Here is a 27,298-nt window from a genome sequence, read left to right as displayed (position 1 = left end):
CTCTCTGCGCATGCTCGGTGAAGTGCTCCTGGCGGTGAAGATGGCGATGAACAATTTCCTCTTCGCTCAGTGTATGCTCTATTTCCTGGCCTTCCTCTTCAGCTTCATCGCCGTCATCCCGCTCTCGGAGAACAGCGCCGACTTCCACGGGAAATGTCTGCTCTTCACCGAGGGAGTGTGGCTGAGCGGGAACGTGTCCCTGGAGAGGGAGCACTTCACTGTGGAGGAGTGGGGGCCGGAGCCCGCCTGCAGGTTCAGCGTCTTCACCGGACTCGTCTCCCTGCTGGCCGCCGCCCTCCAGGCCTGGAGGTCCCTCTTCCTCATCTGCAAGGGGCACGACGAGTGAGTACCGGGGGGGCGATCGGTGGGGCTGGGGAGAGGGCGGGGTGCGGGCTCCAGGATGGAGGGGTGCGGGCGGGGGATGGAATATCGGAGGGTTCAGCACCATGGACACCGATCACCGCCACCCTCCGCGTACCTGGCATCTTCCTTCCATCCTTCCATCTCTCCATCCTTCTATCCCTCCATCCTTCTATCCCTCCATCCTTCCATCCCTAGCGAGGCACGGACACGCTATGCAGGCGTGACAGCATGCAATCCCAGCCATGCCTGCCCCTCCATCCTTCCTGACGGCATCACTTTCATCTGAACAGCAATGGAGGAAGGACAGCTTGCCATCGGCTCCATCCCAAAGCAAGGACAGGATCCTCGAGTGCCACTCCACTGGAGGCAGGCCCGCAAAGACCGGAGGTGACACGACACTGGCGGCCCGGCACAGCCTGAAGGCCATGCCGAGCAATGCCGGAGTGCAATGACATGACAGGAGTGCAAGAATGGCCGGACATTCTTCTCCTTCCATCCCTCCATCTCTTCATCTCTCCTCTTCCTCCATCCTCCATCCCTCCATCCTTCCTTCCCTCCATTCCCTCCATCCTTCTATTCCTCCATCCTTCTATCCCCACCTTCCATCCCTCATCCCCCTCCATTCCTTCCTTCCCTCCATTCCTTCTATCCCTCCCCTCCATCCTTCCATCCCTCCATCCTTCCATCCCTCCATCCTCTCCATCCCTCCATCCTTCCATCCTTCCATCCTTCTATCCCTCCATCCTTCCATCCCTCCATCTCTTCATCTCTCCATCCCTCCTCCTTCCATCCCTCCATCCTTCCATCCCTCCATCCTTCCATCCTCCATCCTTCCATCCCTCCATCCCTCCATCCTTCCTTCCCTCCATCCTCTATCCCTCCATCCTTCCATCCCTCCATCCCTCCATCCTTCCATCCCTCCATCCTTCCATCCCTCCATTCCTCCATCCCTCCATCTCTCCATCCCTCCATCTCTCCATCCTTCCATCCTTCCATCCCTCCATCCCTCCATCCTTCCATCCTTCCATCTCTCCATCCTTCCATCCCTCCATCCTTCCATCCCTCCATCCTTCCATCCCTCCATCTCTCCATCCTTCCATCTCTCCATCCCTCCTCCACTTCATCTATCCATCCCTCCAGCTCTCCATCACTCAATCTCTCCATCCTTCCATCCTTCCATCCCTCCATCCCTCCATCCTTCCATCCTTCCATCTCTCCATCCTTCCATCTCTCCATCCTTCCATCTCTCCATCCTTCCATCCCTCCATCCTTCCATCCCTCCATCCCTCCAGCCTTCCATCTCTCCATCCCTCCTCCACTTCATCTATCCATCCCTCCAGCTCTCCATCATTCAATCTCTCCATCCTTCCATCTCTCCATCACTCTATCTCTCCATCCCTCCATCACTCCATCCCTCCATCCCTCCATCCCTCCATCACTCCATCCTTCCATCACTCCATCCTTCCATCACTCCATCCTTCCATCATTCCATCCTTCCATCTCTCCATCCTTCTATCCCTCCATCCTTCCATCTCTCCATTCCTTCATCACTTCATCTCTCCATCCTTCCATCCCTCCATCCTTCCATCCCTCCATCCTTTCATCCCTCCATCCTTCCATCTCTCCATCCATCCATCTCTCCATCCCTCCAGCCTTCCATCTCTCCATCCCTCCTCCACTTCATCTATCCATCCCTCCAGCTCTCCATCACTCAATCTCTCCATCCTTCCATCTCTCCATCGCTCTATCTCTCCATCGCTCTATCTCTCCATCCCTCCATCCCTCCATCACTCCATCCTTCCATCACTCCATCACTCCATCCTTCCATCACTCCATCCTTCCATCACTCCATCCTTCCATCACTCCATCCTTCCATCACTCCATCCTTCCATCTCTCCATCGCTCCATCTCTCCATCCCTCCATCCCTCCATCACTCCATCCTTCCATCTCTCCAGCTCTCCATCTCTCCATCCCTCCATCACTGCATCACTCCATCACTCCAGCTCTCCATCTCTCCAGCTCTCCATCCTTCCATCTCTCCAGCTCTCCATCTCTCCATCCCTCCATCACTCCATCACTCCAGCTCTCCATCACTCCAGCTCTCCATCTCTCCATCCTTCCATCTCTCCATCTCTCCATCCCTCCATCTCTCCATCTCCCTCTTAGGCTTCCTCTCTCTCTTCCATCTCTTAGGCTTCATTTAGATATGTGGTTGGGGTGTGGCAGAAATGAGTGGTTGAGCCAAAGTTTTGCTGCCCGGCAACCATTCCCCCTAAAGCTGCAATAGAAGATGGATGTTTACAAGCCGTGGTCACAATGCTTCACTTCAGGCCCACAGCAAAGTTTACCCAACATGTGGCGGGCGGCGAGCCCCATACACTGCACATTCCAGCACCAAAAACTCCTTGCAACTGCGTGCAATGCATGTGGTTGTGGCAGGTTTGTCAGCAAAAATGGGGTTAAAGCAGTTGGTGAGGGCATGTCACATTACTTCCTCACTTCCTGTCAGTGGCCTCTGAAGTGCGATCCAAAGGTGGATCAGGCATTAGAGGCAAGAGAGATTTAGATGGACTTGTACATCAACCCTCACTCATCCATCTCTCTCTCTTCTCCATCCCTCTTTCTCCTCCATCCCTCTCTCCCTCACCCCTCCCTTTCTCCTCCATGCCTCTCTCCTCCACCTCTCCCTTTCTTTTCCATCCCTCTTTCTCCTCCATCCCTCTCTCCCCCACCCCTCCCTCTCTCCTCCATCCCTCTCTCCTCCACCCCTCTCTCCTCCACCCCTCCCTTTCTTTTCCATCCCTCTTTCTCCTCCATCCCTCTCTTCCCCACCCCTCCCTCTCTCCTCCACCCCTCTCTCCTCCACCCCTCCCTTTCTCCTCCATGTCTCTCTCCTCCACCCTTCCCTTTCTTTTACATCCCCCTTTCTTCTCCATCCCTCTCTCCCCCACCCCTCCCTCTCTCCTCCATCCCTCTCTCCCTCACCCCTCCCTTTCTCCTCCATGCCTCTCTCCTCCACCTCTCCCTTTCTTTTCCATCCCTCTTTCTCCTCCATCCCTCTCTCCCCCACCCCTCCCTCTCTCCTCCATCCCTCTCTCCTCCACCCCTCTCTCCTCCACCCCTCCCTTTCTCCTCCATGTCTCTCTCCTCCACCCCTCCCTTTCTTTTACATCCCCCTTTCTTCTCCATCCCTCTCTCTCCTCCACCCTCTCCTCCTCCATCCCTCTCTCTTCTTCACCTCTCTCCTTTTACTCCACTCCCCCCTTTTACCTCCATCCCCCTCTCTCCTCCGTCCCCCTCTTTTTCCTCCATCCCTCTCCCTCCTCCATCTCTCTCTCTACCCCATCCCTCCCATCCCTTTCTCTCCTACATCCCTCTCTTTCCTCCATCTCTCTCTCCTCCATCTCTCTCTATCTCCTCCACCTCTCTCACAAGGTGGTGGGGGAAAGAGAAGGACAAGGTAAGGCGGTATCAAGGGATGCACAAGATGACGTGGTGTCTGGATAATCCTTGGGTGTTATAGAAGTGGTGGTTTAGGTTCAAGTCATCATAAAGGACATTTCTATGTTATCTCATGTTATTTTGGTGAGTTTTCCTGAATGCCTGGAGGATGGGAAGGATCGGAGATCACATGGCCACTGTGATTGGCTCTCACAGTGGTCACATTATTGGGAGCAAGTCCCACTGGCTACCAGTCGTTGGTGGGGACTGAGAGCTCTCTTTGACAGCTCGGTCTCTGCTCTGGGAGCACACACTGTGCTTATTCCTGGCACAGAAACATCAGCCGTCAAGTGACACACATGTGCGGTGTGTGGGCATTAAAGCCCACCCTTTGCTGCACATTTCTGTCATGCAAGCACCAACAGTTTGATAAGGGCTACAGTACATTGTGTACATGTTTTTAGGTGTGATGAAAATATGGACCGCAGGCTTTGTACCTGCCTGTCCTTTTACCAAGCATGTAGGCCTAATTCACAAATATAGCACATCAGGCATATAAATCCTTATTTTCACAAAAATGCAGGGTAAAAATGCAGATTTTTTGAGAATTGACAAAAATAAAGATCCTTAAAGTACATGTGTACCCTTATCTATGTAAAACAACCAGATAGGTCTAAAATAGAAGGGACATTTGTGTATTTACTGGTGCAAATGCTCCAATACCTGAAACCCATACCTTCAGGCTCAGTTCTTTCAGCTGTCAGCCTGCTGACAGCTGAAATGTAAGTTTTAAAAAAGTGGTCAGTTATCTTGTTGGGGCTGCCACTCTGCTGACACTGAAGTGTAAACAACTCCAATTGGAACTGTTAAAAAAAAAAAAAGCAAAAAAAAAAAGCAGCCTGACAGTGTTTATCAACAACATTGCTCAGCTGCTAAAACATAAAAAGAAACATTGTTTCATTTGGTATCTTTCTGTTTATTCATCTACAGATCAAAGGGATGAACGTCCATCTGCAGATGAAGTCAGTTAAAATCAACAAGTCAAGTAAAAAAAGTTTTTCTTTTTAATTAAATATTCCTCTGTTTAACCCCTTATTAACCCTTAGTTTACGCTAAGCCCTAATTAACTCCTTATTCTCCTTCATTTAATTACTTTCATGCTGTTTTTTTGTTTATTTCTATTTTATAAACTTTTACTAATTAAAACTTTTCTTTTTGTCTTTGTTTGCTTTGTTAAATCTGTGCCAGACGAGGGTGCGTGTCCCTGCGCACCATCTGGCCAGTTGATGAATCTAAAATATAACCTTTATTCAGATATATATCAAATGTATGCTAAGCTGTAATTAATGCCTATAGAAGTGGAATGTTTGTTTTGTTTGTTAATATTTTCACACTTTTAACATATATTTACGTTTCACATTTGAAAAAAAAGTGCAACATTCAAAAAAAAATTTAATTTGTAAATAACTTTTCAATGCTTTGTACCAGAATCATATTTTTTTGTGTAATTTTTTTAAACAGGACAAATTACAGAATAAAATGTGCCTGGTTTAGGTGCAGTAACACTATTTAGTTTTAAACTAGCACTGCTCAAAAAAAGAAAGTGTGTCTTTTTTTATGTAGTTTTGTTACATTTAGCAAAAATGTAAAAATTGCTCTGGCCCATAAGGGGTGAACAGGTGAGAAAACCAAAATAGTTGAGGAGCGGGTCCCCTGTGTCCATAACTGATCACTCATTCAGCTGTCAGTGGGGTTCCTGTGCTGCCAGCTGAAGTGTAAACAAAACAGTTCCCTGCAGGTATCGGTAATTGGTATCAGCATGCACAAAAAAATAAAAAAGTATCGGTACACACTGTAAAAAAGGGTATTGTTGCGGACTGACCATTTGGAAACTTGGGCACTGCCCGAGGGCCCGGGGTCAGCAGGGGGCCCCATGAGATGCCTCTGGTACCTTTTTCATGGGCTTTTTTGAGTTTGGGCAAGGACACAGGGGCCCCATGATCCCCTATTGCCCGGGGGCCCCATGAGTTGTCAGTTCGCCCCTGGCGGAGTATATATATATATATATATATTTAATAATTATATGATCAGGGGAGCATGTCAGCAGGAGGTAAAGAAATGGCAATACACTGATCTTTCCAGTAAATGTCTGGTCAGGGAGGCATGTCAGTCTTGGTTATTGGAGGACAAGCAGGCTGTTCTCCCAGCACACCCAGAAAACTGATTATGCTTGGAAGGATGTCTTTCTATGCCTAGCATGGTCATTTTGAAATTGGAAAACAGGTTGATTGGCAGGTATTTCACAGAAAGGAAGCAATACAAAGAGAACAGGATAATGTTTAACATAAGTATATGGTACAGCAGGCACGCACATATCAGGAATATGAACTGTTGGGGTAAAAAAATACTTTAAAACAGATCCAGGCTCCAAAACATTTTTTTTGTGCAGCAGTATTTTTTTTTTTTTATTCTTTTTTTCCCCACATTGTTTCACCTGGTAATCCTGCAGTTACCACACTTCTTGTCCCTGGGTGGCAAAACCACCCATCTATACGGATGGAGCCACAGTTGTTCTTCACATTGGACTTAAAATGTGTCTGCTTTTGTTCATCTCCAGCCATGGGGGTTGGGAGAATTATTCGTTTACAGAACAAAGATACAAAGATATGATTGTTTATCTTTCTATTAAGCGTGCAGGAATTGATAAGGACATTGCATTTATGATGCGATCAACGGATATTTTCTGTACTTGCTGAAAATGATCTTTGACTGAAAAGTAATGCAGCCACCATACCGTTTTGGCCAAAAAATATTGGCACCCCTGCATTTCTGTCAGATGATGCTCCACTTCTAGAAAATTGTTGCAATTACAAATGTTTAGGCATTCTCATGTTTATTGCTTTGTTTGTATTGGTATGACACAAAAAAGTGCAGAAACAAAAAGCCAAATCTTATACCATGCAAAACTCCAAAAATGTTTCTGATGCCGGGAGGCGGGGTGGGGTTTAGGGTCATGTGACCACCATTATTGGCTGTCACGGCAGTCACATGATCGGAAAGGTCCCGATCGCAAGGAGACCGGGAGATCAGGACCTTTCCTTGGAACGCCAACACATGTGCTGGGAGTTTGTTTACAAATGGTGCGCAAATATGCGGACGCTCAGCATCAAGGCCCAGCCGCCGAGTGGCCACATATTTGCGTACTGTCGGTGTGAAGAGGTTAATTAAAAATTACAGGAGCATCACAAAATGTGGAATGCAATTATTTTTTACAGTTTTGAGAAGGTGCCAGTATTTTTGTCTAGTCCATTTTTGTTTTTTTTTCATGGAATGTGTCAGATTTGGCTTTTTGTTTCTTCACTTTTTTTTTGTCATACCAATACAAACAAAAGAAATAAGCATGAGAATGCCTAAACATTTGTAATTGCACCAATTGTCTGTGCAAAGTGGTGCATTATCTGACAGAAATGCAGGGGTGCCACCAGGGGTGGACTGACAACTCATGGGGCCCCCGGGCAATAGGGGATCATGGGGTCCCTGTGTCCTTGCCCAAACTCAAAAAAGCCTATGAAAAAGGTACCAGGGGCATCTCATGGGGCCCCCTACTGACCCCGGGCCCTCGGGCAGTGCCTGAGTTTCCAAATGGTCAGTCCGCCCCTGGGTGCCACTATTTTGGCCATGACTGTATCTAGTAAACTGCAATATATTACTTTTTTGTTTATGGCTTTAGTTCTGCTTTATGTCTTTTTTTACAGTCCTCTGTTACAACATTAAAGACAAACATGTAGGACAGCAGTGTACTTTAATCACTGTAGGTGTTGAATCCTGTCTTCTACCTGTTTGTGGTCGAGCAATGGGATACATGGTTAGAAGACGGTTTAGGATTTATGATGTAGAATCTCATTAGATTAAAAAAAATAGAGTATTTAAGTGACAAGGATAATGAGGCTCGGGCAGAGTAATCTTGAGTTTTCCCGTGTCTCCGCTGTGTTATTAATTAAAACAGATGTCTTAGGAGAGCACTTATTTCTGCTCTGTGCTGGCTGGATGCTGTTTGGAGCGTCTGCTTATGGCATTCTTTGAGTTTCCCATGAGTTATATTACCTTTCTTTTTTTATTACAGCTCTTTCTTTTACGCTTTCCTAAATCTGCTGATCAGCTCTTTTGTGGTTTTCGTTACCTTTATTGCCAGCACCATCGTGAGCGTTGGGTTTAACATGTGGTGCGACGCAATTACGGAGAAAGGAAGTATGCCCAACAGGTTGGTGGAAAAGATTTATGGACATCCTTTTATGAGTTGAAAATAGAAAATCTATTTTACAATGACTCTGCTGTCTTTTTCATGTTTTTGTGGACATGGGTATGATTGGAATCGACTTGAACTAAACCTACAGTGGGGGAAATACAGGAACTGCCAGTACTGACCTTCCTCTGAAAATTCTAGTTAGTTGGCTGTGTCCAACCTATGTCTTCAGTAGCTTGTATCATCAACCCAGAATATTATGTCAGGAAGGTTGGAGAAATGTCACAAGTCTTGATCTACAATCTTTCCGGGGCTAGTGCCAGAAGGTCAGCATGAAAGCCGGGCAGAGGTCAGCAATGGAGCCTCCATGTATTTTTTATGTTACTTTTTTATTGATTAACAAAAGCAAATGAACAGAAGAGAAATCTAAATCAAATCAAATCAATGAATCATCATTTGGTGTGATCACCCTTTGTCTTCAAAACAGCATCAATTTTTTAATATCCCTAGGTACACTTACACACAGTTTTTGAAGAAACTCGGCAGGTAGGTTGTTTTACACATCTTGGAGAACTAACCACAGATCTTCTGTTGATGTAGGCTGCCTGAAATCCTTCTGTCTCTGCATGTAATTTCAGACAGATTCCATGATGTAGAGATCAGGGCTCCATGGGGGCCACACCATCATTTCAAGGACTGTGGATCACAGGAGTGCAGTTCGTTCTGCACTCCTGTGACCCGTTTTCAGCTGACAGTGGGTTGAAGCCCACTGTCGGCTGACATCACTCAGCCAGTCCAAGCTGGGGAAAGATCCCGACTTTAAAGTCGGGATCCGCCCCAAATCTGGAGTGGCACATGACTCAGCCTCTCAGCAGACCGCTGAGAGCCTGAGCCAGTTGCTTCCTCCCCCTCCACAGCCCAGCACTCCTGTGAACGCAGGGTGGGGGCAGAGCAGACAACGGTGACTGATAGTTACCGCTCTCTGCTCAGAGCAGCTGTGAGAACTCAGTGATCAGCGGTCATGTGATCGCTGAGTTCTCACTCTTAGAGTCGGCACGAGACAGACTCAGCATTAGACCGATGCTGCATCAACCTAGGTAAGTATGATTTGTGAAACAAATTAAATCCCATACTTCTCTTTTCATGACATTGGCTGTATGTTTGGGGTCATGGTCCTGCTACAGAATAAATTTGGGGCCAATCACACACATCCCTGATTGTATGGCATGATGGATAAGTATCTGCCTGTATTTCTCAGCATTGAGGACACCATTGACCAAATCTCCAACTTAATTTGCAGAAATGCAGCCCCAAACTTGCAAGGAACATCCACCATGCTTTCGCTGTTTCTTGCAGACTTTCAATATTGTAGTGTTCTTCAGTCCTTCGGCAAACACACTGCCTCCTGCTACAGCCACATATTTCAGTCCAGAGCACCTGCTGCCATTTTTTTGCACCCCAGTTCCTTTGTTTTCCTTCATAGTTGAGTCGCTTAACCTTCTTTCCATGTCGGAGGTATGGCTTTTTGGCTGCAATTCTATGAAGACCACCTCTGACCAGACTTCTCCAAACAGTAGATGGGTGTACCTTGTTCCAACTGGTTACCGTCAGTTCTGTGTTGATGGCACTGCTGGACATCTTCCGATGTTGAAGAAAAGTAAGCATGATGTGTCTTCCATTTTTCCATCTGCTGCATTAAGTTTCCTTGCCGACCACTGCGCCTACGGTTCTCAACATTGCCGGGTCCTTTTTCTCTTCTCTTTTTGCCAGTCTCTTCAAAAGAGCTTGATGAATTGAATTAATGCAGGTTTGAAACCAAAGGATAGTCACACCAAATTTTGATTTGATTTGGACTTTTCTTCTGTTTGCTCACTTTGCATTTTGTAAATTAACACATAGTACTGTGTGTGTATATATGTATGTATATATATATATATATATATATATATAAAAAATGTTGGGACAGGTCTCAATCATTCTCTATCTTACCAGTCAGCCTTAACTTTATGACAGTCGACAGATTAAATGAATAACATTGATTATCTCATTACAATGGCATCTGAAAGTCGGTTGGATATATTAGGCAGCAAATAAACATGTTGTTCCTGAAGTTATTGTGTTGAAAGCAGAAAATATAGATGCTGCAGGTTGTTGTGTATGCTAACCCGTGTCCACAACCATAAGTGCCTACAGTGGGCATGTGAGCATCAGAACTAGACCACAGAGCAATGGAAAAAGGTGGCCTGGTCTGATGAATCACATTTTCTTTTACACCATGTGGATGGACACGTGTGTGTGTCGGTTACCTGGGGAAGAGATGGCACCAGGATGCAGTATGGGAAGAAGGCAATCCGGCGGAGGCAGTGTGATACTTTAGGCAATGGTCTGCTGGGAAACCTTGGGTTCTGCCATATATGTGGATGTTACTTAACACTTACCACCTATCTAAACATTGTTGTTGTCCAAGTATACCCCTTCATGGAAACAGCAGTGGCCTTCTTCAGCAGGATAATGAACCCTGCCACACTGCAAAAATGGCTCAAGAATTGTTTGAGGGACATAACAAAGAGTCTCAGGTGTTGATTTAGCTGAGTGTCAGAAAACAGTAGCCATGTGGGAGATTCATCATCCTGCACTATATAGCTCGCAGGCTGAATGAAATAAAATCTAATAGTGTAAAGCCAGCTTTAGAGACACTGACTCAGAAACAAGTAAGTAGACAAGAACCTGTGTGCAAAGAAACAAACAGGGCTCACAGGCCTAGTGCATTACCTTCTAAAAATTTGATTTATTGAATAAAAAGTAGTATACTCACAAAAGAATAAATTCAAAGGCACATCAGAAAAAAGACAGCATGGTCCAATCTCCCTAGATGGTGGCTGTTGAGGGACTGTAGGCCTCCACATTTGACGCGTTTCGAGGCAGAACCTCTTCCTCAGAGTAGACAAGAACCTCTGACTTTTCTCCAACCTTCCTGATATGCATACTTCTTCTGGCTTAGTGACTGAAGCTATTGAAGCCAGTGGTTCTACATAATAACCAGGCAACTAGTATTTTCAGAAGGAGGATAGCAGTGACTGGTCCTTCATTGCTATTAGGAAAGGTTTGCTTTAAATCGCCTTGGTATTGTGCTGTACTGTCAGCACTGGAGTCCTTATGGTAAGCATTAGGTCTTACTAATCCCAAAAGCATATCAGCGGTCACTCTCCAGCTTTGTACACAATTAATTCAATTCCAATCCTTTTAAGTGAAGATTTACCGGACTATATATGACTTAAGCCTGGAGTCTAATATCGCACTGACAGCCTGAAATCTGTAAGCTGGCTCTATAAATCACATTTCTTGGATCCTCTTCCATGCCTGGATAAAGATCATATTTAAGAAGAGCAAAGACTAGTTATATTGTATTCTTTATAGCAACCCACCAGCTTTCAGCATTTTACAGTTTATTGTGAACCTTTACTTTTACCATTCTGGGGAAAATAAAAGATTCTTAATCGCTGCCCCTTTTACGCTTTTATCATTCACTGTTCTGCTTCCTTGGTCCCCTGTTGGAGCCAAGTAAAAAAAAAATATCCCCTTTCATGCTCAAAGTCTATCTAACTTGCACAGGGCTAAGTACTCTCTACCTGCCCCCAAGTAACAGCCCCCAGCCCTGCCAATTGCACCACTGCATCATGGGAAGAAGAGTAGAAAGTCACCTACTCTCTGTACCCAGACATAGCAGGTATTCTGCTCTAACAGGTAAACAAAGCAGCAACGAATAGAAGAAAATATAAGCAGAAACAGGGAAGCTGGCTATTGAAGTGTATGTATGCCAAAATTGTTAGATAGCAAGAGCTAAAGCTGAACTCTAAGCATGGATTTTTTTGCATACTTGCATTGGTCTGACTTGGACTAATATAAGTATACCTAGTCCATACCTAGCTGATCCATGTGGAAGCAGAGAATCACTGTAGTAGCCAATGCTATTAAAATGATCCTCCTCCAATAGGAGAATGCTTTGCATTCATTGAGGGAAATGCAAGGCTTTCTCTGATTGGTGCTTGATTAAGCGACTGCCTGTGGTTACTATGCAGCAGTGCAGTTTCTCAACATGAGACCCAGACAATAGCGAAGGCCACTGTAGTAGTTGTGGCTACTACAGTGATTGTCCGCTTCCACAGGGATCGGACAGGTATGTCATATATAAACTTACATTGGTCCATTCAGGACCAGTGTAAATATACAGAAACACCTATAGTTGGAATTCAGCTTTAAGTTTATTTTTTGCTGTCCGTGTCCTAATGGAAAGAGTTTATTTCATTTCTTGTCCTGAAGATGCAACAGAAATGAAAGCGGTTCTTCACCCTAGAAATTCAAAATTCAAAGTCAGAAGCTATACAGTTGTGCTCAAAAGTTTGCATACCCTGGCAGAAATTGTGAAATGTTGGCATTGATATTGAAAATCTGACTGATCATGCCAAACAATGCTCTTTTATTGAAGGGTGATGATCATATGAAGCCATTTATTATCAAATAGTTGTTTGGCTCCTTTTTAAATCATAATGATAACAGAAATCACCCAAATGGCCCGGATCAAAAGTTTCCCTCTCCTGGAATGTTTGGCCTTGGTACAGACACACACGGGTTAAAATGCCAATTAGAGGTTAAAATTGCAATTAGTGTCAGTGTATAAATAGTCAATGAGTTTGTTAGCTCTTACACGGAAGCACTGACTAGGCTAGATACTGAGCCATGGGGATCAGAAAAGAACTGTCAAAAGTCCTGCGTAACAAGGTAATGGAACTTTATAAAGATGGAAAAGGACATAAAAAGATGTCCAAAGCCTTGAATATGCCACTGAAGAGCATTTTTTGGCACAATCAGTAATATTTTCAATATCAATGCTAAAATTTCACAATTTCTGCCAGGGTATGCAAACTTTTGAGCACAACTGTAAATACTGTAGCTGCTGACTTTTGATAATAGGACACCTATCCAGAGATCCAGTGCTGTCCTGTTCCCAGCCTGCTCTTTGCCAGTCCCTGGCGCCGGCATGTTTAATGTGGGAAGCCGGCTATGACTCTTTGCGACTTCCCACTGTTCAAGAACAAGCCGTGCTGCGCTTTATGAATAGCCCCACAGCCTTCTGGGACCCGCCATGTGTCCCAGAAGGCTGCAGGGGAAGAGGGGAGTGGTCATCCTTTCGGATCCCATGGCGTTCTGGGAGTAAGCGGTAGTGGGTACCTGTCAAGACCAGGTACCCATCCCCCCCCCCTCCAAAAAAAAATGAAGTGCCAAATGTTAAAGAGGAGGGGAAGGCAGATAAATGGAACTTCTCCTTTTAGCTGAAGTTCTGCTAAAAGAAGAAATCTCCCCAAAGTGAGAGGAAATCCCCTGTTAGGCTACATTGGCACGGGGGAATTAGCCCGACTGCCAACTGCAATCTTCTGTTCCCTGCTGCTACTGTCAGCAACTGCCATGCCGGTTCACTATAATCACAGGTGGGCACAGCTATTTGCAGCTGTCTACACGGGCAGCCATTACCTGTGGTGATTGATGCTGGATGCAAAGTGTGTCCAGCAATGATCACTGCAGGTAATTTCTGGCTGTACGGACAGCTGCAAATAGCTGCGGCCACCGACCATCTGTTATTATAGTGGACAGGCTCGGCAGCCACAGCTAGCCACTGACAGTAGCAATATGAGTCAGAGGATTACTCCCGCTGCAGTTTGCATGGGGCCAAATCGCCGGTGCAGTTGTAGCCTTAGACAATTGTCAAGGAATCAAGTGGAAGATTTATTTGGCAGCTTTCCGCTTCCCTTTTCTTCTGGTGAGGGGTGTAAAATGTTCGATTTCCTGTCACTTTGTTTCTCAGTGACAATGATGACAAGGATCACCAGGACAAATGGAGAATCTCGGGACACAGACAGCATTAAATATCTAAGAGGGATTCTCTTTCCACACTATTCAAAAGTAAAAAAATAAAATATTTTTGGCGATAAGTACACTTTAAACCCACAACAGTGAAATCAGTCTGTATATGCACTAAAGCATGCTTGGTATACTCACTGTGTATAAAAACGCTGTTTGATCCTGACTCCCCTTTTTCCAGTATCAACTTCTTATCTCCTGATAAGACATATTGTGAGGAGTCACTCTGCGCATTCTCAGTTTGGTGTGTATTGCCAAAGAGGTTTTTTTTTTCCTTGGGAGAGCGCATGTGATCAGCACAGGGCCAATCAGCACTGTCCAGACAGAGGTCAGGGGTTCTGCATCCTCCAAGAGCAAAATGAAAACTCCTCCTACAAGCTTTAACTTGTGCTCAGCTGAACACTTAATAGAAGTCACAAGACTAACTGCTGATGAGAAAAGGTATTTAGCAGCTTATATTTACTAAAATAATTGCATTTCCATGTTGTGTGTACTGTGGGAGACCAGATATAGTGAATGCAGGGTCCTGGGTTTAGTAACACTTTAAGTGACCTGTTTCCGACATAATAAGTACATACTTCCACTGATTGTTTGGAAAGGTTGACTGCTCTTCTCACTTTTTCGTCCTTTCAAATACCTTCCTTTAGGAAACAAACATTTGTTTTTCTATCATTTACTTTCTGACTTATCTGATCATATGCTTTGTAACTTCCCAAAGCTGCGAAGAACTCCAGGACAGAGATCTTGAACTTAACCTAGAAAATTCATCTTTCTATGACCAGTTTGCAATTGCCCAGGTAAGTAGTTATTAAAATAAAAAGTTTATAAATCTTGTAAACTTCCTTTCTGTGTCTCTCCAAATATACATACATACTGTGACAGGAGGTCAGCAAGAACTAAGGGATGTGTCCAGGATGGGAGGTATATTTGTCCCAGGTCCATGCTCTACACAACACAGACTGTTTCTCCTGTTGTGCTGTGTAGTGAGCCTGTGTGGCTCACTGATGATGTCATTAGCTCAGCTGTAGTGCGTTAAGGGCTCTGGGCTCTATATAACTCCCAAGCTGCATAGAGAGAATGCTCCAACCTGGAACCAGTTTGCTGTGCTGGACAGGCTGGGGAGCAAGCAAACTATACTGTGGTGAGAGTAATGCAGGCCATAGATGGGTCAAAAATCAGCCGATTTTTTTAAAAAAAAATGAAAAATCAGTCGTTCAAGCGGCCGACGTTACCAGCAGTGGTAAAAAAAATCGGCCGATTTTCATCCCGTCTACAGCCAGCAAAAAGTGTCCCTGCAGAGAGCTCTGCTATTTCTTTGACAGTTCCTTGACATTTATAGCGGCTGCAACAATGTATCTATTTGTATCCATTTAGGATACAGATGTTTTTATTTGGAAACAAAGAGATACAATGTTGCAACCGCTATAAATGTCAAGGAACTGTCAAAGAAATAGCGGAGCTCTCTGCAGGGACACTTTTTGCTGGACTGGAATTCCTCTTCTTCTTCTTCATCCTCTTCTTCATCCTCTTCTTCATCCTCTTCTTTCTCTTCTTCCTCTTCTTCTTCATCCTCTTCTTCTTCTTCTTCATCCTCTTCTTCTTCCTCTTCTTCTTCCTCTTCCTCTTCTTCTTCTTCATCCTCTCCTTCTTTTTTCTTCTTCTTTTTGTCTTTTATTTTCGGGCGAAAAATCGGCCGATTTTTGACCCATCTATGGCCTGCATAAGGCTGGCCATACACTATACAATTTTCTTGAGAATTTTGCTTTAGATTTACCAAAAACCATATAATATGAGGTCAAACCTAAAGAACACTTTCAGTTGTATCCAATCGGGCAAGCCCTTGCACTATATAGTTGAAGGTAAATCTAAAGGAAATTGGGCAGAAATTGGACAGAAAATTGTATAGTCAGCCAAAATCTGTGTGATTTTGGACTGTGTGAACACTCTGTGTCTGAGCAGCGATAGGCTGTATCCAGACAGGTAGATAGGAATCTGTGTGTGCAGTTAGATGCCCAGTGTGGCAAGGCTTTATTTTATGTTTTTGTTTATTTTTCTGTTTTTGAATTTATGCACCGTGTGTTCACCAGCCTTGTAAATAAAGCACAGCTTTATTCCCCAAGATCCTGCTGTCGTGCTGAGCCTCTTTCACCTGCTCTGACTCATCTAGGGGGTCAAGCAGAACCCGCTACTGGGCTAATCCCTCACAATACATACAGTATATGGGATGAATTGGTCAACTGTAGAGCAGAAGTTCATTTGATTAACGTATTACGACTTATACAAAGCAAAGCATACTTATACTGAAAAGTCCACCCCATGCAAAACTGACATTTCAGTTTTTTTTGTAGATGCTCAAAATTTTAATTACTATTTTTTTCATGTTTTGGGGAATTCAGAGATAAGATTTCCATAGCTGACCTCCTAAGTCTGTGCAACTGTTGCAGCACTTTTGAGGGCGTCCAGTGTGACCTTTGAGCTTTAAATTCTTATATTATGGAGAACACAGTAGCAGTAGAAAAAACTAAAGTTAGGTGACAGCACCCAAAACTCCATGGTGAGTAAGAAGATTGGACAGCTCAATAATGGGGTCCCGAAGACTTAAAGTATATGTGAACTCTCACCTTGTAAAACAACCAGTTCAGTTTAAAATAGAAATGAAAGGCAAAAAGTGTGTGTATAGACATAAAAAACACAAACACCGTCTTTCCCATTTTTTATAAGTGATCACATATCCTCTGTTTTCAGCTACATAGAGAGCTGGGGGAGGAGAAAAAACAGTACACTAAACTGGCTGTATGGGTGGAGGGGGGGGGGGGACAGGACAAGTCTGATCATTGGAGGAGAGCAGATTGAGTTCCTAACTGACCACACTGTGTTCTCCTATCTAGTGTGGCCATTTTTTAATAGGAAAGCAGAGGGTCTGGCAGAAACACCCGGGATTTCACACAAAGGAAGCAATACAAAGAGAACAGGAGACTTTTTCATAGAAGTTCATGGTACAGCAGGCACATATCAGGAATATGTTGGGTTTACATATTCTTTAAAAGCAATCATCAGATAACTTAGCCCACCAGACTTCATCCATTACTGAAATGTCACTTGTGAATGTACTAATCCCTAAAGTACAGCAGTCAGTAAATCTCTTCTCACGCGTCTCAGGAGAGCTAATATAATCTAATATACAGTATTCCTAGCAGTGCCAATAGCAGAGCGTCTCCCACAGGACCAACTTTTAACTCTCAGGGGCTTATTTATAGTGGAAACCGATATCCTGTCTCTGCTGGACAACGCAATGTACACTCCACACTTCATCTGCGTTTTAGGTGTTATTTGTAAAATACATGCCATGGCGTAGAACTTGTGTCCCATGGAGTTTTCTGTGCATGATTGTAGGAGAGGCCGGTCACATGACTTGTCATGTGACTCAGCACTCATCCTGCCCCCACTGTACTTTATACATTTTTTAAAGCAACAGTATGGCTGTGGTAAGTCCGTACCACTATGGGGTTGATTTACTAAAACAGGAAAGTGCAAAATGTGGTGCAGCTGTGAATGGTAGCCAATAGTGGTGCACTGAAATAAAAATTCTGGTGCCAAAACCAAAAATTCAAGGTGCACTTGGCCGAAAACCAAAACTGACAGTTTAATTTTTTTTTTTGTAAATTTAATTAATGTGAATGGCGTCACTATGAATGTCACTAGGGGGTGTTTTTGCATTGAAGTCAATGGGAGGCTATTTTGCATTGAAGTCTATAGGACACGCCTTTGCATTGAAGTCTATGGGACGCGATTTTGCATTGGTGTCAATGGGACACAATTTTGCATTGAAGGCTATTGGACCTAATTTTGGATTGAAGTCTACGGGTCGTGATTTTACATTGAAGTTTATGGGACGTGATTTTGCATTGAAGCCTATTGGATGCGTTTTTGCATTGAAGTCACTAAGGGGTGTTTTTTGCATTGAAGTCAATGGGAAGCTATTTTGCATTGAAGTCTATAGGACATGACTTTGCATTGAAGTCTATGGGATACAATTTTGCATTGAAGTCTATGGGATGCGATTTTGCATTGAAAGAAAAAGAAATTCCACCTCAAAGAAACCAAATAAATTTCTTAGTGCTATAACTGAAATAAAGGATTTTGCATTGAAGTCTGTGGGATGCAATTTTGCATTGAAGTCTATGGGATGCGATTTTGCAATGAAGTCTATGGGACGCAATTTTGCATTGGTGTCAGTGGGACACAATTTTGCTTTGAAGTCAGTGGGATGCGATTTTGCATTGAAGTCTATGGGATGCGATTTTGCATTGAAGTCTGTGGGATGTGATTTTGCATTGAAGTCTATTGGACGCAGCATGCCATTCAGCATGATTAGCATATTGATAACCCTATTTTCGACTGATGATTTTCGTTGGCCGGTATATTGGTGCATCCCTAGTAGCCAGTTAGATTCCTTTTCAGCTTGTTCAATTATGCTTTGACAAAAAAACCCAGAATCTGAATGGTTTCTATGCACAGCTGCACCAGATTTTGCAGTTTTAGTAAATCAACCCCTATGTGTCATAATTGGTATGTTATAGTTTCCCCAGAAGGCACTTGAATTTTACTTCTGTACCCAGTTTTTTATGTTTATGTTGCTGACAGGTACACTTTATATAATACTCCACCAGAATATTTTTCTTCACCACGTATTTCTGCACTTCATCTTGCACATCCATGTAATTTCACTATGACACCCATAGGTTAGTAAAATATTGTTACAGGATTGATTGACAAAGATTCTGATTCTGACCTTGTGAAAGCATCATGTTCTTGAAAACCCCATCTCATTTACCCAATTTAAATGCAAATAGCGGGTATAAAAGACGCGCCATTGATTTTCTAAGGGCTCCATTCATAGATTTGCAAAGTTGCCTTTTGAGAGTATTACCTTGCAGTGGTATCACCTGATATGACTTTCAAGATGACTTTTACATTTCATCAAATATACAAACAAAGGCTGGCAGGCTTATTATTGCAAGTCTGCCTTTAATGTCCAGTATTTCCTTACCCAACGCATTGTGTTTATCAACTTAACAACGAGTGAGAATCAGAAATCAAATTTAGAAATATGTACTGTAATCCATGTCACTAATCCATGGCCCAGGACAAGTTGCTGTCACATTTTGGTAAAACATATCATTCCTACGGCAGTGAGGCCAGACTGTAGAGAGTGATCGTATGCAGAAGACTGTGTGTTCCCTCAGCACATGTAGAAAAAAATCTGGGCAAAAGTTCACACAATTTGGTACACGTGCTATAAACTGATCAGCCATAACATTATGACCAGTGACAGGTAATGTGCATAACATTGATTATTTTGTAACAGTGGCATCTGAAAGTGGGTGGAATATATTAGGCAGCAAGTGAACATGTTGTCCCTGAGTTTAATGTGTTGAAAGCACAAAAAAAAAAAATGGGCAAGTGTAAGGATTTGAGTGACAAGGACCAAATTGTAATGTCTAGACAACTGGGTCAGAGCAAATCCAAAACTGCAGCCCTTGTGGGATGTTCCCACAAGCTCTGCAGTGGTCAGGACCTACCAAAAGTGGGCCAGTGAAAAACCAGCAACAGGGTCATGGGTGCCCAAGGCTCATGGATGCTCTTGGGGAGCGAAGGCTGGCCTGTGTAGTTTGATCCAATAGAAGAGCTACTGTAGCTTATACTGCTGAAAAATGTCATGCTGGTTCTGATAGAAAGGTATCAGAACACATAGAGCATCGCGGTTTGTTTTGTATGGGGCTGTGTATCTGCAGACCGGTCAGGGTGTCCATGCTGACCCTTGTCCACACCCAAAAGCCCTACATTGGGTACATCAGAACTGGACCACAGAGCCATGGAAGAAGGTGACCTGGTCTGATGAATTGAAGAATGGTTTAAGGCAGGGCTTGAAAAAGCCGCTCACCTGCTCGCCAAATGCGAGGAGAAATTCCTCTGTGGCGAGCGGCGAGCACAGATGAAGCATGGAGCGACTGCACATGCGCTCCAAGCTTCATTTTGAAGCCAAGTTCTGGTTTACAACTTCTGGTTTCCGGCTTCTGCGGCACCACCGCTGAGGGGACAGGTGCAGGAGAGGTCCGCTCTCCTCCGCTGAGAGGAGACACCCTCTCCACCGCTGCGGGGGACTCGGAGGGACAGTAAGTACTGTATACATGTCATATCACTATAATGGAGTACAGGGGAGCTGGGATATACATTACTCAGTAATGTATATTGTGGGCGGACCTAGGCAAAGTTGGGTGGGGCAACTGGTGGTGAGTAAGTTTTGTGACCGGCTAGTACAGGGGTCTTCAAACTATGGCCCTCCAGCTGTTGCAGTACTACAAGTCCCATCATGCCTCTGCCTCTGGGAGTCTTGCTGGGACTGTCAAAGTCTTGCAAGGCCTCATGGGACTTGCAGTTCCTCTACACCTGGAGGGCCATAGTTTGGAGACCTCCGGGCTAGTAGGTCTGGACTCGAAAATTTAACCCCTGGTTTAAGGAACACAATAGCGTGTTCAAGGTATTAACTCGGCATCCATATTCTGCAGACTCCAATCAAGCATCTGTAGGGTGTTTGAAAAACAAGTTCAAACCATGGGGTGCCCACCTCACAACTTTCAAGACTTAAAGGATCGGATCTGCTTCAGACAGCTTGATGCCAGATATTACAGCATACCTTCAGAAGTCTAGTGGAATCCATGCCCTGTTGGATTATGGTGGATGGTCATAATGTTACGGCTGATCGGCGTACATTAATTAAAAGATGACTCCCAGTAGTTTTTGGCTTGTAATACTTTACACTTCAGAGCTTCTGAGGTTATTAAACACTTTTACACTCAGGCCAATTTTCAGCTTTCAGTGCTGTTGCACTTTGAATGACAAGTGCGTGGTCATGCAACACTGTACTCATATGAAATTTTTATAATTTTTTTCACACAAATACAGCTTTCTTTTGGTGGTATTTAACCACCACTGTGTGCTTTGTTTTTTGCTAAATAAACAAAAATAGACCAAAAAAAAATGTTTTTCTTAGGTTCTATTATAAAAGTTTGGAAACTGATAGACTGCACTGATGAGGTGGCACTGATAGGCAGCACTGATGGGCACTGTTAGGCTGCACTGATGAGGCGGCACTGGTGGGCATTGATAAGAAGGCACTGATGATGCTGCACTGATATGTGGCACTGGTGGGCAATGATGGGCACTGATGGGTGCTAATGGCAGCACTGAAAGGCAATGATAGGTGGCACTGACTTGCCGCACTGATAGACGGCTCTGACTGACAGCACTGATAGGTGGCACTGACTAGCAGCACTGATGGGCATTTTTGGGACTGCACTGATAATCAGGGCACTGATTATCAGTGTAGATGTCTACTTTAAGACTTGCCAGTATCAGAAGTACTTTCCTCAGAGTAAGGAAAAGGAAAGTACTGCGGATAACCGACAAGTGTGTTTACATGGTGATCAGCTGTGATTGGACAAAGCTGATCACATGGTAAGCGGCCACTGCCATTGACCCTTTGCCATGTCATGTGATCAGCTGTGTTCAATGGACACAGCTAACACAGAGTGCCAGGTGCACGCCGCTGTGGGCTTGCGGGAGGGGGGCTGTTCTGGGAGGATGTCATATGACCCCCTCCCAGAACTGGACGACTGTGCTGTAACTGTTATTCGGCTATAGTGCCACCAACAAGAGGTCGAACCGTATGTATAACCAAAACATGGGACAAGAAGTGAGAGAAAAATGTCTTAAAAGTAAGCTACATCCTCTTTATGTAGATCTCACTGGAACAGGTGTCTCCATTGGAAGCTCTTCCACCTATTCCTGTTTCAGTGACAACTATAACATATTGGATTGTTTATAAATGTATTTCTCTGTGACAAACTTTATCAGGACAAACAGAGAGCATGAATCTACCTCCCTGGTGCACAACCTATGGCCAGAGGGCCACATGTGACCCTTTGGTATAAGATATGTGGCCCTTGGATCTCTGCAGTCTATAGTGGGAACATTGATTAGGGTAATAGCGTTGATCTCTACTAGCCTCATGTAACGTGTTCCCAGTTTTATATTGTCTTCTGCAGCCATCCCCAACCAAAAAACTTATGTCTCCAGTCTGACCATTAGTTGCTGTACTAGGTCTGCAGTCTCTGACAGTCAAGCATTACATGTATTGAACATTATGTGCAGCCAGTGGCGGACTGACAACTCATGGGGCCCCCGGGCAATAGGGGATCATGGGGCCCCTGTGTCCTCACCCACACCCAAAAAAAGCCTATGAAAATCCAATGAAAGGTACCAGGGGCATCTCATGGGGCCCCCTACTGACCCCGGGCCCTTGGGCAGTGCCCGAGCGCACGAATGGTCAGTCCGCCCCTGTGTGCAGCCCTTTGGTGATGTCAGGGGCTGCATTTGAGGCCCCCATTATCTAATGAGATGACAACCACTGATCTACCTAGTGGGGTCAGCAATAAAGATCTGATAAGAGTGTTATTCCTTCTCTATTGTATCTGATTTTTTTTTTTAATTTTCTTTAAAAATCATACAATGTGATTTCCTGTATTTTTTTTTTAAATTCTGTCTCTCAGAGTGGGAATGCACCTACAATGTGAATTACAGACCCCTCCATGATTTCTGAGTGGGAGAACTTGCAAAATCGCAGGGTGTAAAATAGTTCTGTTCCTCAATGTATAGTACATTCACATCAGTCCCTAACCCTCAAGGGGCATACAATCTAAGGTCCCTAACTCACATTCATACATACACATACTAGGGCCAATTTAGACAGGAACCAATTCACCTACCAGCATGTCTTTTGAGTGTGGGAGGAGACTGGAGTACCCAGAGGAAACCCACACAGGCACAGGGAGAACATGCAAACTCCAGGCAGGTGGTGCTGTGGTTGGGATTCAATCAACGAGTTTAGGAGATACTCGCTTCTTTTGACAGCCAGCGCATGCACTGTGAAGGAACAGCATAGCTGTGACATTCCTTCAGAGCACTGTGCCATGGTCCAGGACTCCTGTGCACATGCACTAGAGTGACGTCATCACGGCTCAGCCAGTCAGATGGCCAGAGCTCGCGAGCCCAGAAGGAAGAACGGGTGAAGATGGAAACCTCTGCAGTGGTGACAGCGTGCTGCTGGAGGGCTTCGGTTTAAGGTAAGTTCTTCATAATGTGCTAGTATGTGATGCATAGTAGCACATTATGACATTACCTTGCAGAGGGAAACTTTTTTTTTTGTTTTTAAGTGCGGTTTACTGCTGCTTTAATTTATTTTCACTTGGTGATCCTGTCAGTAGCACACCTCTTATCCTGGAGTGACAACGCTCACTCACTGTGCCTTTAGAAGGAGCTCTTGTTGTCGCACTAACACAGGACTACCAGCCACTGTCATATCTTGATTTCCAATAAATGGGAGGGTGATAGTTAATTTTTTACAATGCTGTGAGGTAAGGGTGAATTCACACTGCCCCGCTGCAGTTTGGCCGCAGCATGGGTTTAGCACAATGAACCTGCAGTTTCCTATAGACTTCTATTAGAATGAGCTTTGGTGCATCTTTTGAAAATTAGCCAAAATTCCTGCATGCTGCATCTTTGGTGTGCTTTCAGAAACACACAAGCTAATAGAAGTCTATGGGAAACTGTGGGTAACCTGCATGAAAACCACAGGTTACACGGACAAATCACAGCGCAGCAGTATGAAACTGCCTGTAAGCTAACATTGAAAGTCAGCTCATTGTTCAGCTCAGAGGAATTGATAAGAGCACTGTATTTCTGGCAAGATTAGGTATTTTTTCTGTTGCTGAAAATCCTTATTTTCAAATCTGAAAAAGGAGAAAACGAATGCAGCCACCACATATAAGGACCGCTAAGCTGCAATACATTCCATTTTTGTGTTTATGTTGGATCTGCTTTCACTGTGTGAGCAATTACCAACAACGATAATGTTTTTTGTCTTTTTCTAGTTTGGTCTTTGGGCTTCCTGGCTTGCGTGGCTGGGAATTACTATCCTTGCATTCTTGAAGGTCTACCACAATTACAGACAGGAAGAGCTGGTGGACAGCCTTATTCAAGAGAAGGAACATTTGATTGGAAAGCCGTCACCCAGAAACCCTATGCATGAAGAGAAGAGTGGAATGATATAACCCAGCAAGCAAAGCCATAACACATTGCAACATTTTGAAAATGAAAGCCCTCGGTGTATCCTCTAGTTTGCTTAACTTCCTCTTAATCAATTCTTATAAAGTGGCACTGTGTGGTTTTTTTCTTCTCTGCAAGTAAGCTGCCATTATTTGCCAGCAAGCAGTTGGTACTGTTATGAGATCTGTTATGTGAGCCATATTGCAACAAGTCATTTCAAGTGTTTGCTGAGAGCTACATTCCTCTAACTTGAAGTTTAAAAGGTTGATCCACCTAATGGTGATATTTTACTAATAGGTGGAAATAAATGGGCTGGGTAAGCAGTGGCTTCTTATAAGTCTTGGATATTCCAACACTGAGATCTTGCAACCATGTCTGACTCACCCACTTGGTGTTTTTGTGTGTTCCCACCAACCTTTGTGCTTTCCCGCTCCTTCAGCTGCATTCTCTGTAATATAAAATAAATATTACAATCCAACAGGGAGAGTGGGAACCCCTTATATTGGCTACAGCAGAGCCAGGAACTCGCCACAAAGATCTCACCAATTGAGTCCCCAAGACTTATAAAAGATTATTGTGTGGTTTAACTTCAGCATCTACCCAACAAGAGGAATATCAGTGTTGGGTGAGCAAAGCCTTTAAGTAATTCAGTTTTATACAAGTTTGATTTAAGCCAAAGTTACAGTATGCTTTTTTTTTAAATATCTCTGTAGGATCCATAAACTGCTCTTGTGAACTGGTGAGTAGGGTGGGGTAAACAGAAGGTGTGTTCAGTGACTGAAATCAAAGATGTTCTGTAGTTCAATGCAACCAATCAGAACTATAGAAATGTAGTTACAGTGGAATTTTTTTAATGTTTTGAATAGAGTGGGCAAGAATTTGCTTGGTTTTTAAAGTTTTCATTACTGTTGTACCCCACTATTGGAATTTACCTTCACTTCCTGCCAAGGTGACTCCCAGGGCTTTTTTTCTAGCTGAACTTTCAATTTGTCCTCTCTTTGATGGATTTGTCATCAGCCCCCAGGAGGAGACTTGACGGAAAATCTCCCCAGTGGGATCTCAGATAACAATAAAGACCCGTCCCAAAATTTAAAGACACTTGGTCGCAGTATATGAAAAAGAGGCCTACCTATAAAGAAAACAATACTTACATGTTCCAATGTCTGCTCTGCCAATCTGTGCTTTTTTTCTGGCCCCTCTACTTGTACTTGCAGGGTAGTTACATAGTGGCTGCAGTGCAGAACCACAGTGGGGGACATGGCATCCAATGTGTCGCAAAGTGTTGAATATTCTTTTTTTTTTTTTCTCAATACATTTTTATTTCGTTTTCTAAATAAGAGATAATATAGAAACAAAAGAGCAAAGGAAAAATAACAGATCAATTAGTATCATAAGATCACAAATGATAATGATCTCAGAAACACATTATATGGGTAAGAAAAATGTAAAAAACTTTATTTGTATCACAGTGAGAATATACAAACAGAAAGTGCTGGGTAACTCCTAACGTTCATTATAAGCAGGATATCATAGTATCCTTATGTTATAAAAAGACTATAAAAGGTCTAAACATATAGGAAAAAAGATAAAACCTCTGTCGTAATCATGTTGTAACATAAATCTGCTCATTATTCCATAAGTACCGGGTTAAGTCGTGCACAAAGTATGAGATTTGCCATTAGTGTCTTAAATTGTAGTTTTTAAACCAATTAGACCAGGGTGTCCAGGTTCAATCAAACATAATGATTTTGTTGTTTAAATAAGTGCTGAACATCCTTGAGCAGCCTTATCTCTTTAAGACTGCAAAGATTGTTTGCCTTGGAGATGTGACAGGTACGTAGTATTTGCTGCCTTTTACCCGCAAGCCCAATTTTTTAAAGTATAACTAAAAGCAAAACTTTTTTTTAAATCAATTTGCGCCGGCACCTCCCGGCCCTTTAAGAGTTTCAGAAGCCGGGAGGCGGGTGGGGTTTTTGGGTTATGTGACCACCGTGATTCGCCGTCACACGATCGGAAAAGGCCCCAATTGAAAGGAGAGATCGGGATCTTTCCATGAGTCACGGACATATGTGCTGGAAGCACGCAGGGCACGTGCTCTCAGCACATATGTATTTTCTAATTGCATGCAAATATGCAGCTGCTCGGCATCAAGGCCCAGACGCTAAGAGGTCGCATATTTGCGTGCGCTCGGCATCAAGGGGTTAAGTTCTGGATAGAGTGGAGGTGGGTTAGAACACCTGTCAGTTTTTATTGCTGTCTGTGTCCCTATTAGGGAGATTCATCCTCTCTATTTGTCCTGTTTACCATTGTTTATCATCAAAAGTGAACGTAAATGAAAATCCCAAATTTTGGGTTGTCTCCAGAAAAATAATAGAGGGGAAATCTTTTAATGTGGATGCCAGTTCAGGTGACCTTGGGGGGGGCCCCAGGGATTCTCTTATTTTGCAGGTATTTCCTCTCACTTCTTGTTTCAGGTATGGGACAGGAAGGGAAGGTAAATCTCCTCAATAGGACAAACCTGACAGGGGTTATAATCCTCCCTTACACTATCCACAATGAAAAAAAAAGTTTTGCTGGTGCCAACATGGCAGAATATTACGACATGTCATGTTTTTCCATTTTCCTGGCGCCAGTTTGGTAGCATACATGTGGTAATATGCTGCCATGGTTTGGCACTAGGTAAGGTAAATTACGGTAAGTATTTGATAGAATTTTCCATTTTGCCTATAGTTCTACTTTAAGCTTTTAAAATATGGACAGAATTGCTTCAAACGACATGCGTAGCATACAGTTTGGTCTCTTTTGATTTGTTAAGAGTACCATTGAAAGACTTTTGTTATATCTGATTGATAAGTACAAAAAATTCACTTTTTGATATTCGCCAGAAATCTTGTGACCTGCCAACTTTATGTGCTTTCTGTATGTGCTGACTGTTATCCCTTACATTGTTCCCACAGGACTACAGAACCACACTCTTCTATGTTAGGGAGAATAGGAGGGGAACATGCTTCAGTAATCCTGCCATGCCTTTGTTGGTCTGATACAGGAGGACGGTGAGTGTTGTCACCCTAGGATTGGAAGCGTGTTACTGGCAGAAATACCGGGTGAAAATAAAGGGAAAAAAGTGGGACTCTAAAGGCACCAATAAACATTCTGTTTGTTCCCAG

The 27,298-nt window shown here is 43.8% G+C and overlaps 1 protein-coding gene across 2 annotated transcripts; it reads left to right on the top strand.

Moving 5' to 3' along the window:
• Positions 1-27,298, top strand: TMEM179 (transmembrane protein 179). Of its 2 annotated transcripts, XR_016313167.1 has the most exons (5): positions 1-342; positions 7,929-8,066; positions 14,683-14,761; positions 23,957-24,268; positions 27,089-27,298. XR_016313167.1 is itself a non-coding variant. In XM_089680292.1 (4 exons), the coding sequence occupies exons 1-4, from the start codon at positions 11-13 to the stop codon at positions 24,134-24,136; spliced, it is 729 nt and encodes a 242-aa protein (XP_089536418.1). In that variant the 5' UTR covers positions 1-10; the 3' UTR covers positions 24,137-27,298. The 2 variants fall into 2 exon arrangements, 1 of the variants encoding a protein (XP_089536418.1); XM_089680292.1 differs by having other exon boundaries at positions 23,957-27,298.

The sequence above is a fragment of the Staurois parvus genome, unplaced genomic scaffold (genome assembly GCF_062004578.1).
Source record: "Staurois parvus isolate SC_StPar_1 unplaced genomic scaffold, SC_StPar_1.0 ptg000239l, whole genome shotgun sequence".
NCBI lineage: Eukaryota > Metazoa > Chordata > Amphibia > Anura > Ranidae > Staurois > Staurois parvus.
Note: the sequence above shows the minus strand (reverse complement) of the source record. Positions and strands in the feature narration are given on the sequence as shown.